This window comes from Nansenia antarctica (assembly GCF_963989245.1).
Source record: "Nansenia antarctica genome assembly, chromosome: 17".
NCBI lineage: Eukaryota > Metazoa > Chordata > Actinopteri > Argentiniformes > Microstomatidae > Nansenia > Nansenia antarctica.
In genome coordinates this window covers 22,699,309-22,711,808 of record NC_137687.1, presented here as the reverse complement: position 1 = coordinate 22,711,808, position 12,500 = coordinate 22,699,309, and the positions used below count along the sequence as shown (strand labels likewise).

General features: G+C 44.6%; 1 protein-coding gene across 1 annotated transcript in view; it reads left to right on the top strand.

Annotated features, from left to right (window-relative positions):
• sik3 (SIK family kinase 3) overlaps positions 1–12,500 on the top strand; it is a gene marked incomplete at its 3' end in the record, with an annotated part of 71,086 nt that overhangs the window by 21,923 nt on the left and 36,663 nt on the right. Inside the window, exons 3-5 of the mRNA XM_080547442.1 lie at positions 8,169–8,232; positions 8,939–9,100; positions 9,656–9,780. Coding sequence (XP_080403568.1) covers positions 8,169–8,232; positions 8,939–9,100; positions 9,656–9,780 — 351 coding nt within the window. The remainder of the gene's footprint in view (positions 1–8,168; positions 8,233–8,938; positions 9,101–9,655; positions 9,781–12,500) is intronic.

The following is a 12,500-nucleotide window of genomic DNA, read 5'->3' as shown; positions in this document are numbered from 1 at the left end:
TGCGTCGCCTGTCACAATTGACATAATGCTTCTAACCGTCTCTGCCAAGTGAAAAAGACCAGAATTTAAATGAAATACAAGTGAAATTATTCACTAAATTATACACTCACTGGTACACCTTTTCAACTGCTCCTTAACTCAAATGCAGTAGAGTAGACATGGTCAAGACGGTCTGCTGAAGTTCAAACCAAGGATCAGAATGGAGGAAGAAAGGTGATTTTAAGTGACTCTGAACGTGGCATGGTTGTTGCTGCCTGGCGGGTTGGTTTGAGTTTTCCAGAAAATGCTGGTCTACTGGGATTTTCCCGCAATGCCATCTCTAGGGTTGACAGAGAATGGCAGCCTTAAAGTCTAAAATCCAGCAATCCAACCACAAAGGCTTAAAAAGGTCCCAAATGTCAGTTATTCGGTCTAAAAATAAAAATAAAATCAAAAAATTCATTTTTTGTCTGTATGGCAGTGAAATCCCTAATTTCGTCACCTCGAGGATGATAAAAAGCTGGAATGGTCTGAGGAAGAGGAAATGCCCAGAGATTGTTGATGGCAGAGGTCAGAGGTCAGAGGAGAAGGACTGATAGAACGGCAGCAGTAACTCAAATAACCACTCATTACAACCAAGGTATGCAGCATCACCATCAGAGCATCTCTGAACGCGACACGTCCAACCTTGAAGCAGACGGGCTACAGCAGCAGAGGACGGCTGTGGCGCAGGAGGCAGAGCCGGCGTCTAATGATCGCAAGGTTGGCAGATCGGCGGTTCGAGCCCCGGCTGGCCACATGTCAAAGTCAAGACACTGAACCCCAAAATTGCTCCCAATGAGCGGGCCAGCGCCTTGCATGGCAGCTTGCCGCCATTGGTGTGTGAATGTGTGAATGAGAGGCCGTTGTAAAGCGCTTTGGAGCAGCCTTGGAGCAGCAAAAAAGGCGCTATATAAGTGCAGTCCATTTACCATTTACCATTTGTCAGCCAAGGACAGGAAGCAGGGGAAAAAACTGGCGGCCATGCTGGCCAATCCCTCCCACCCGATGTACTGCGAGCTGGCGGGGATGAGGAGCAAGTTCAGCCACAGATTTGTTCTCCCCCGTCAAAGTACAAAAAGATTTGGACAGTCCTTTGTTCCAGCTGCACTCCGACTCTACAACCAGGTCTTGCAGGGTGGGGGAGACCGGGAGCTGGAACTTTGGAACTTGGAACTTTTTACTTATTGAGCCTGCACTGTTTTATGTATTTTATTGAATGTTTTCTGTCTGCCCTAACTAAGCTGTTTGACAACAAAATTTCCCCATTGGGGACAATAAAGGTTTTCAATCAATCAATCAAGCTGAGGCTACAATTTGCACAGGAAGTCCACCGAAATTGGGACAATAGAAGATTGGGAAAGCACCGCCTGGTTCTGATGAGTCTTGATTTCTGCTGCGACATTCAGATGGTAGGGTCGTTAAGATGGTAGGGTCGTTAAGATGGAACGGTCGTTAAGAGTTTGGCGTTGACATGAAAGCATGGATCCATCCTGCCTTGTATCAACGGTTCAGGGCTGGCGGTGGTGGTGGTGGTGTAATGGTGTGGGGGATATTTTCTTGGCACACTCCACCCCTTTATGACCACAGTGTACCCATCTTCTAATGGCTGTAACACGGATAACACGCCATGCCAAAAGACATCAACTGCCCCCCAGCACTGCATCTCCTGAAGACACCCGCTTTTCCACTCTACTGTGTCCCATAAAAACTTATATTTGCCCCACATGTACTGTTTCTCTGTTTCTCCAGTGTCTAAATAAAAAAAAAAGTTTAGAAGAAGGTTATAGAAGAAGGTTTTTCCTTCTATCAATGGCCCCGGGCCTGAGCTGGATTAATCTTCCTGCTACGACTGGTGGATTGATGATTCACTTGCTTAGTCAAATGTATTGATTGTAAGTCGCTTTGGAATAAGGCGTCTGCTAAATGCCCAAAAGCTCACATCATCCCAAACTTGGTTTCTTGAACATGACAATGAGTTCACTGTTCTCAAATGGCCTCCACAGTCCACTCCAGATCTCAATCCAATAGAGCACCTTGTGCTAGATGTGCTAGATGAGGTACTGTAGATGTGGTAGATGTGGTAGATGAGGTAGATGAGGTAGATGAGGTAGATGTGGTAGATGTGGTAGATGTGGTAGATGTGGTAGATGTGGTAGATGTGATAGATGTGGTAGATGTGGTAGATGTGGTAGATGTGGTAGATGTGATAGATGTGGTAGATGTGATAGATGAGGTAGATGTGGTAGATGTGATAGATGTGGTAGATGTGGTAGATGAGGTAGATGTGATAGATGTGTAGGGCTGGGTTCAAAAAATCGATTTCCCGATTCTGAATCGATCTTCATTAAATGAGCGATTATCGATTCATAAATCCCGAGATCGATCTTTTTTTTTTTTTTTTTGCTTGCAGCTTCAACCCGCAACGAAATCTCGTGGCCAGATCTCGCGCTACAAGAATTTATCATATCTCACGCAACTTGAGGTCTCAACACTAAAATCTAAAAACATGGCGATGGCAGGGACACTCAAGTCACCACCAGGCTTAAAGTCAGATGTCTGGGTGCATTTTGGATTTAAAAAATGTGACGATAGAGATGAGCTGGACAAAAGCAAAGTCATATGTAAATAAAAAGTACATTCATGTAACTGCTTTGGAGTCAATTCATTGATATGTTTAACAATGCTACATGTTATAGGGTTCCTTGAACCATTTATAGCATTAGTTCGGAGAATCTCTTTCATATTCAAGCAAAAAATGTATATTGTAACTAGATCGAATCGGAATCTAATCGAATCGAATCGTGAATCGAATCGGGAGCTGTGAATCGGAATAGAATCGTTTTGGGAAATCAGTGGCGATACCCAGCCCTATAGATGTGGTAGATGTGATAGATGTGGTAGATGTGGTAGATGTGATAGATGAGGTAGATGTGGTAGATGAGGTAGATGTGATAGATGTGATAGATGTGATAGATGTGGTAGATGTGGTAGATGTGGTAGTGTGATAGATGAGGTAGATGAGGTAGATGTGGTAGATGAGGTAGATGAGGTAGATGAGGTAGATGTGGTAGATGAGGTAGATGTGGTAGATGAGGTAGATGTGATAGATGAGGTAGATGAGGTAGATGAGGTAGATGTGGTAGATGAGGTAGATGAGGTAGATGTGGTAGATGAGATAGATGTGGTAGATGAGGTAGATGAGGTAGATGAGGTAGATGAGGTAGATGAGGTAGATGTGATAGATGAGGTAGATGAGGTAGATGAGGTAGATGTGGTAGATGAGGTAGATGTGGTAGATGAGGTAGATGAGGTAGATGTGGTAGATGAGGTAGATGAGGTAGATGTGATAGATGTGGTAGATGTGGTAGTGTGATAGATGAGGTAGATGAGGTAGATGTGGTAGATGAGGTAGATGTGGTAGATGTGGTAGATGAGGTAGATGAGGTAGATGTGGTAGATGAGGTAGATGAGGTAGATGTGGTAGATGAGGTAGATGAGGTAGATGTGGTAGATGAGGTAGATGTGGTAGATGAGGTAGATGAGGTAGATGAGGTAGATGAGGTAGATGTGGTAGATGAGGTAGATGAGGTAGATGTGGTAGATGAGGTAGATGAGGTAGATGTGGTAGATGAGGTAGATGTGGTAGATGTGATAGATGTGGTAGATGTGGTAGATGAGGTAGATGTGGTAGATGTGGTAGATGAGGTAGATGAGGTAGATGTGGTAGATGTGGTAGATGAGGTAGATGAGGTAGATGTGGTAGATGTGGTAGATGAGGTAGATGTGGTAGATGAGGTAGATGAGGTAGATGTGGTAGATGTGGTAGATGAGGTAGATGAGGTAGATGTGGTAGATGAGGTAGATGAGGTAGATGAGGTAGATGAGGTAGATGAGGTAGATGTGGTAGATGAGGTAGATGTGATAGATGTGGTAGATGTGATAGATGTGATAGATGAGGTAGATGTGGTAGATGAGGTAGATGTGGTAGATGTGATAGATGTGGTAGATGTGATAGATGAGGTAGATGTGATAGATGAGGTAGATGTGGTAGATGAGGTAGATGTGATAGATGTGGTAGATGTGATAGATGTGATAGATGAGGTAGATGTGGTAGATGAGGTAGATGAGGTAGATGTGATAGATGAGGTAGATGAGGTAGATGTGGTAGATGAGGTAGATGTGGTAGATGTGGTAGATGTGATAGATGAGGTAGATGTGATAGATGAGGTAGATGAGGTAGATGAGGTAGATGAGGTAGATGAGGTAGATGTGGTAGATGAGGTAGATGTGATAGATGTGGTAGATGAGGTAGATGTGGTAGATGTGGTAGATGTGATAGATGAGGTAGATGTGGTAGATGAGGTAGATGTGGTAGATGAGGTAGATGTGGTAGATGTGGTAGATGAGGTAGATGAGGTAGATGAGGTAGATGAGGTAGATGAGGTAGATGTGGTAGATGAGGTAGATGTGATAGATGTGGTAGATGAGGTAGATGAGGTAGATGAGGTAGATGTGGTAGATGTGGTAGATGTGGTAGATGAGGTAGATGAGGTAGATGTGGTAGATGTGGTAGATGTGGTAGATGAGGTAGATGAGGTAGATGAGGTAGATGTGGTAGATGTGGTAGATGTGGTAGATGAGGTAGATGTGATAGATGAGGTAGATGTGATAGATGTGGTAGATGTGGTAGTGTGATAGATGAGGTAGATGTGGTAGATGTGGTAGATGAGGTAGATGTGGTAGATGTGGTAGATGAGGTAGATGAGATAGATGTGGTAGATGAGGTAGATGAGGTAGATGTGGTAGATGAGGTAGATGAGGTAGATGAGGTAGATGAGGTAGATGAGGTAGATGAGGTAGATGAGGTAGATGAGGTAGATGAGGTAGATGTGGTAGATGAGGTAGATGTGGTAGATGTGGTAGATGAGGTAGATGAGGTAGATGAGGTAGATGTGGTAGATGAGGTAGATGAGGTAGATGTGGTAGATGAGGTAGATGAGGTAGATGTGGTAGATGTGGTAGATGTGGTAGATGAGGTAGATGTGGTAGATGTGGTAGATGAGGTAGATGAGGTAGATGTGGTAGATGTGGTAGATGAGGTAGATGAGGTAGATGAGGTAGATGTGGTAGATGAGGTAGATGTGGTAGATGAGGTAGATGTGGTAGATGTGGTAGATGAGGTAGATGTGGTAGATGAGGTAGATGTGGTAGATGTGGTAGATGTGGTAGATGTGGTAGATGTGGTAGATGTGGTAGATGTGGTAGATGTGGTAGATGAGGTAGATGAGGTAGATGAGGTAGATGTGGTAGATGTGGTAGATGTGGTAGATGAGGTAGATGTGGTAGATGTGGTAGATGTGGTAGATGTGGTAGATGTGGTAGATGAGGTAGATGAGGTAGATGTGGTAGATGAGGTAGATGTGATAGATGTGGTAGATGTGGTAGATGTGGTAGATGTGATAGATGAGGTAGATGTGATAGATGAGGTAGATGTGGTAGATGAGGTAGATGAGGTAGATGAGGTAGATGTGGTAGATGTGGTAGATGTGGTAGATGAGGTAGATGAGGTAGATGAGGTAGATGAGGTAGATGAGGTAGATGTGGTAGATGAGGTAGATGAGGTAGATGAGGTAGATGTGGTAGATGAGGTAGATGTGGTAGATGAGGTAGATGAGGTAGATGTGGTAGATGTGGTAGATGTGGTAGATGAGGTAGATGTGGTAGATGTGGTAGATGTGGTAGATGAGGTAGATGAGGTAGATGAGGTAGATGAGGTAGATGAGGTAGATGTGATAGATGAGGTAGATGTGGTAGATGAGGTAGATGTGGTAGATGAGGTAGATGAGGTAGATGAGGTAGATGAGGTAGATGTGGTAGATGAGGTAGATGAGGTAGATGTGGTAGATGAGGTAGATGAGGTAGATGATGTAGATGAGGTAGATGTGGTAGATGAGGTAGATGAGGTAGATGTGGTAGATGAGGTAGATGTGGTAGATGTGGTAGATGTGATAGATGAGGTAGATGTGGTAGATGTGGTAGATGTGGTAGATGAGGTAGATGTGGTAGATGAGGTAGATGTGGTAGATGAGGTAGATGTGGTAGATGAGGTAGATGAGGTAGATGAGGTAGATGTGGTAGATGTGGTAGATGTGGTAGATGTGGTAGATGTGGTAGATGAGGTAGATGTGGTAGATGAGGTAGATGAGGTAGATGAGGTAGATGTGGTAGATGAGGTAGATGAGGTAGATGAGGTAGATGAGGTAGATGTGGTAGATGTGGTAGATGAGGTAGATGAGGTAGATGAGGTAGATGTGGTAGATGTGGTAGATGAGGTAGATGTGGTAGATGTGGTAGATGTGGTAGATGTGGTAGATGAGGTAGATGAGGTAGATGAGGTAGATGAGGTAGATGAGGTAGATGAGGTAGATGAGGTAGATGAGGTAGATGTGGTAGATGAGGTAGATGAGGTAGATGAGGTAGATGAGGTAGATGAGGTAGATGAGGTAGATGAGGTAGATGAGGTAGATGTGGTAGATGAGGTAGATGTGGTAGATGAGGTAGATGTGGTAGATGAGGTAGATGTGGTAGATGTGGTAGATGAGATAGATGAGGTAGATGAGATAGATGTGGTAGATGAGATAGATGTGGTAGATGAGGTAGATGAGGTAGATGAGGTAGATGAGGTAGATGTGATAGATGTGATAGATGTGGTAGATGAGGTAGATGAGGTAGATGAGGTAGATGTGGTAGATGTGGTAGATGAGGTAGATGAGGTAGATGAGGTAGATGAGGTAGATGAGGTAGATGTGATAGATGTGATAGATGTGGTAGATGAGGTAGATGAGGTAGATGAGGTAGATGAGGTAGATGTGGTAGATGTGGTAGATGAGATAGATGAGGTAGATGAGATAGATGTGGTAGATGAGATAGATGTGGTAGATGTGGTAGATGAGGTAGATGAGGTAGATGAGGTAGATGAGGTAGATGTGGTAGATGTGGTAGATGTGGTAGATGAGGTAGATGAGGTAGATGAGGTAGATGAGGTAGATGAGGTAGATGTGGTAGATGAGGTAGATGTGGTAGATGTGATAGATGAGGTAGATGTGATAGATGTGGTAGATGAGGTAGATGTGATAGATGAGGTAGATGAGGTAGATGTGATAGATGAGGTAGATGAGGTAGATGAGGTAGATGAGGTAGATGAGGTAGATGTGGTAGATGTGATAGATGAGGTAGATGAGGTAGATGTGGTAGATGTGATAGATGAGGTAGATGAGGTAGATGTGATAGATGAGGTAGATGTGATAGATGAGGTAGATGTGGTAGATGTGGTAGATTCGCGTCATATATGTGCAAGCCGACAAATGTTCCGCAACTGCGCGATGCGATAATAATAATAATAATAATATAACTTTTTATTTGTATAGCAATTTTCCTGCAAATGTTGCAGCTCAAAGTGCTCCAATCATTATATAATCATAATTGAATGATTTAGTCATTTAAAGGCAATATAAATAAAAAAAATGTCAATACGGACCAAAATCTCTGAAGAATGTTTCCAGAACCTTGTTGAATCGATGCCACGAAGAATTAAGGCAGTTCTGAAGGGTAAAAGGGGGGGGATTCCCGTGCATCAAAGTCTAAAATCCGGCAATCCGATTTTTAAGGCCTAAAAAGGTCCCAAGCTGCAGCTATTAGGTCTAAAAAACTAGGTGATCGGTCTAAAAAATGTGATTAGCTTGTCCTGCAAGGAAATCAGTCCGACCACATCTATTTACGTGGAAATGAATCAAGCTGGAACCAAAAAAATGCCAATTCGCTGCCCCCGGGAGAAATTATTGGCGAACGAAGCTACGGCAGGATGACAAAAAGCTATCATTTGGTTTCGCGAATAGGTCTAAAATTCGATTCAAAGAGGTCTATAAAAAAGGGTCTAAAACGGTCTTAAATTCAAATTGTTGAAACCTGTAGGAACCCTGAAAAGGGGGGCGGGGGTCCAAGCCGGTACTAGAAAGGTGTACCTAATGAAATGGCCTGTGAGTAAACAACAACCCAACACTGAGTAGGCTTCTCTCTGAAAAACAAATGTTTTCAGACATATTGAGGGTGATTTAAGGGCAGGTGATTAACAGCAGTGTTATCCTCAGGTGATGGAGACAGAGAGGATGATCTACCTGGTAACAGAGTATGCCAGCGGCGGGGAGATATTCGGTAAGTGTTTTCTGTCTTTTTAAAATATTTTACTTTTAATCATATTTATCCTTATTTTTATGGGTCTGGTGTTGAAAAGAAGCAGCATCCGCACACTCAAAGACTGTGCAAAAATCGATGTTTTATTGCGAGCTGTCGGTCTTTCATAGACCTTCTTCTCGCATACAGTTACAGTATGCCTGAAGAAGGTCTATGACTAAAAGCTTTTTTGCACAGTTTTGAGTGTGCGGATGCTGCTTCTTTTCACTCTGTTTGATACTCTTCAGCTCCAGCACCTCAGCTCAGTCTGGTTAAGGATGAGCGGTGGTATTTTCACTGTTATGGGTCTGGTGTTGCCATTGGTTCAATGGAGGGGCAGACAACGTTAACTTGACCTCTCGTGTGTGTGTCTGTCTATGTGTGTGTGTGTGTGTGTGTGTGTGTGGGTCTGTGTCTGTCTGTGTGTCTGTGTGTCTTTCTCTCTCTGTCTGTCTCTCTGTCTGTCTCTGTCTCTCTGTCTGTCTCTGTCTCTCTCTCTGTCTGTCTGTCTGTCTCTCTCTCTCTCTCGCTCTCTGTCTCTCTCTCTCTTTCTCTCTCTCTCTCTCTCTCTCTCTCTCTCTCTCTCTCTCTCTCTCTCTCTCTCTCTCTCTCTGTCTCTCTGTCTCTGTCTGTCTGTCTGCCTGCCTGCCTGCCTGCCTGCCTGTCCGTCTGTGTGTGTGTGGTCCAGACCACCTAGTGGCCCATGGCAGGATGGCAGAGAAGGACGCACGGAGGAAGTTCAAGCAGATCGTGGCGGCGGTCCACTTCTGCCACTGCCGCAGCATTGTACACAGAGACCTGAAGGCAGAGAACCTGCTGCTGGACCACAACCTCAACATCAAGATCGCAGGTAGGGTGTGTGTGTGTGTGTGTGTGTGTGTGTGTGTGTGTGTGTGTGTGTGTCTACTGGACCACAAACTCAACATCAAGATCGCAGGTAGGCGGTGTGTGTGTGTGTGTGTGTGTGTGTGTGTGTGTGTGTGTGTGTGTGTGTGTCTACTGGACCACAAACTCAACATCAAGATCGCAGGTAGGGGGGGGGGTGTGTGTGTGTGTGTGTGTGTGTGTGTGTGTGTGTGTGTGTGAGGTGGGGGGGGTTGGTGTGTGTGTGTGTGTGTGTGTGTCTGCTGGACCACAATCTCAACATCAAGATTGTGTGTGTGTGTGTCTGTCTGCTGGACCAGCAGACAGTGTGTGTGTGTGTGCGTGCGTGCGTCTCAGAGGATTGATGGATTAAGGGGTGCTTCCTAGACACAAATTAGAAGCCAAAAATCCTGAAGTATATAAAAAATAATAAAAAATAAATAATAATAATCTTCTTTTGTATTTCTTTCTAACTCCATCCCTCTCCCTCCCTCCCTCCATCCCTCTCTCTCCCTCCCTCCCTCCCTCCATCCCTGTCCAGATTTTGGCTTCAGTAACTTGTTCTCCAGAGGACAGCTTCTGAAGACGTGGTGTGGCAGCCCCCCCTACGCCGCCCCCGAGCTGTTTGAGGGGAAGGAGTACGACGGCCCCAAGGTTGACATCTGGGTGAGTGACCCCCCCTCATCTCTACTTCCCCTTACAACCCACAAGCCACCCGCCCTACACACACCCATTGGGGCGGCTGTGGCGCAGGAGGTAGAGCCGCCGTCTAACAATCGCAAGGTTGGCAGATCAGCGGTTCGAGCCCGGGCTGGCCACATGTCGAAGTGTCCTTGGGCAAGACACTGAACCCCAAATTGCTCCCAGTGAGCGGGCCGGCACCTTGCATGGTCGCTTGGCCGCCGTTGGTGTGTGAATGTGTGAACGGGTGAATGAGAGGCCGTTGTAAAGCGCTTTGGATAAAGGCTATATATAACTCAGTCCATTTACCCATCTCACCTGGATGGAGTTATGACTCCTCCTCCCGTTCATCTAGGGTTCCTGCGGGGTTTTAAATTAAAACGTCTTATAAATACTAACTAAGGTCTTGAAAATGTCTTAAATATAATTTGATAGGGCTTAAAGATATAGTGGATTAGGAAGTTACTTGTTACTATGTTGCGATAACTTCTCTGTATCGCGGTTAAATGTGTTTGGAGAAAAGTTTCCGGGCTGTAAAGTAAGACATAATAATTAGTATGGGAATAAATCAACATGGAACCAATAAGCACTAACTTTGCAGCCCCCCCCCCTGGGGAGAACTTATCGGAGAACACCCAGCTAGAAAACACGCCTAGCAACCAAGCTTGACCTAGTGTCAGTGAGAGCCTGAGGTAAAAGAGACGTTCTGCTGTGGACGCTAAACGCTAGCTAAACACCAATGCTACAACAGCAACGATGGCGTAGATGAGCTTTGTGAAAACATAGAAACTTTCGGGTGCAATGTTGACAAAACGTCAGACGTCACAGAATTTGGTTTAGACAAAAATAATCTCTCTCTCTCTCTCTTTTCCTTCTCTCTCTCTCTCTCTCTCTCTCTCTCTCTCTCTCTCTCTCTCTCTCTCTCTCTCTCTCAAATTCGCAGTTGCTTTATTGGCACATCATATTCACGAGGTACTTATTGTGTCCAAAACATTTACAAACCAAGACATAACAAGACATAACAAATGGAAAGAAAAATGACAACTCATATGACGGGTGTGAGTGTTGTCAGGGTCAGCTGCATAGTTCAGCTCCCGCACCCAAACCTTCCTCTCTGTCAACAATAACAATAAAGACTGTTATATAACAACTATAACACAGTTGTCATACTGTCACAGGAGGTGACAGGTGTTGAGGCTAATGTGACACACTCACTCGCTTTTTCCCCGCATAATAAGTAGGGCAGTTTTCGGTTTGGATGTAGGTCATCAAATTCTGCGCAATATTTTTCGGGGGGAATTTAGGGTAGAAAATGTAGCTTATACTTTCATACTTTCCTCAAGATACGTTCATATCTTCTACAGTTTCAATTTGATGAGGCTGCATTCTCATTTTATGATCCCAAATTGTGGAATGCACTGCCAGTTTACATTAGGGATGCAACCTCAGCAAATATTATGTCCAAGTCAAGACTAAAAACCCATCTTTTTAATATTGCCTTTAAATGACTAAATACTTTAATTATGATTATATAATGATTGTGGTATACAAATTTTAAGTTATTATTATTAGTATTATTATTATATTACAGACTGAGTAAGTACATTTCTGTTAAAATGTCTCTGAGAGCAGAGCAAGCACAGCCTGACTGTAGCGACAGTCTCTGGGCCCTATTATGCACTTCATAAGTCTTAAGCAATAAGACGAGGCGGTAGATCTAAACTTAAGACGTGGAGGCGTGGTCAAGGCCACTTTGCTATTATGCGTGCGGTAGTGGGCGCCTAAGACCCGGCGCTAAGCCCAGAAATTAGTCATGGGTGTGTTTTGGGCGTCTTCTCAATCAACCCAATCAGCGTGCCAGGTGCCATTCCCTTTAAGAACCGGTTGCGTTAAGTCATAAGCGCTATGCTATTATGCAGTTCATAGGCGCTAGACTTCATGCACGTTTTGAAACACGAGCGCGCCTCCGCGGTTTGCGCATGCGCGCTGACCCACTTCTTAAGAAGCAGGGGCGCCTAGCGCACTTCATTAACATATGAACACTCCCACAATGAGTAATATATGCACGGGAGTCTTACGTCTTATGTGTGGGCGCCTAGCGACACCTGCATAATAGCAGTAGCGCGTATGAAGCGCATAATAAGGGTGGCGGTAGGTCTTAACCTGGCGGTGCGTCTTAATTAAGACTTAAGACGGCAAGTTAAGAAGTGCATAATAGGGCCCTCTGTCTCTATGGCGACAGTCTTCTGTCTCTATGGCGACAGTCTTCTGTCTCTATGGCGACAGTCTTCTGTCTCTATGGCGACAGTCTTCTGTCTCTATGGCGACAGTCTTCTGTCTCTATGGTGACAGTCTTCTGTCTCTATGGCGACAGTCTTCTGTGTCTATGGCGACAGTCTTCTGTCTCTATGGCGACAGTCTTCTGTCTCTATGGCGACAGTCTTCTGTGTCTATGGCGACAGTCTTCTGTCTCTATGGTGACAGTCTTCTGTCTCTATGGCGACAGTCTTCTGTGTCTATGGCGACAGTCTTCTGTCTCTATGGCGACAGTCTTCTGTGTCTATGGCGACAGTCTTCTGTGTCTATGGCGACAGTCTTCTGTCTATGGCGACAGTCTTCTGTGTCTATGGCGACAGTCTTCTGTCTCTACGGCGACAGTCTTCTGTCTCTATGGCGACAGTCTCTTGTCTCTACGGCGACAGTCT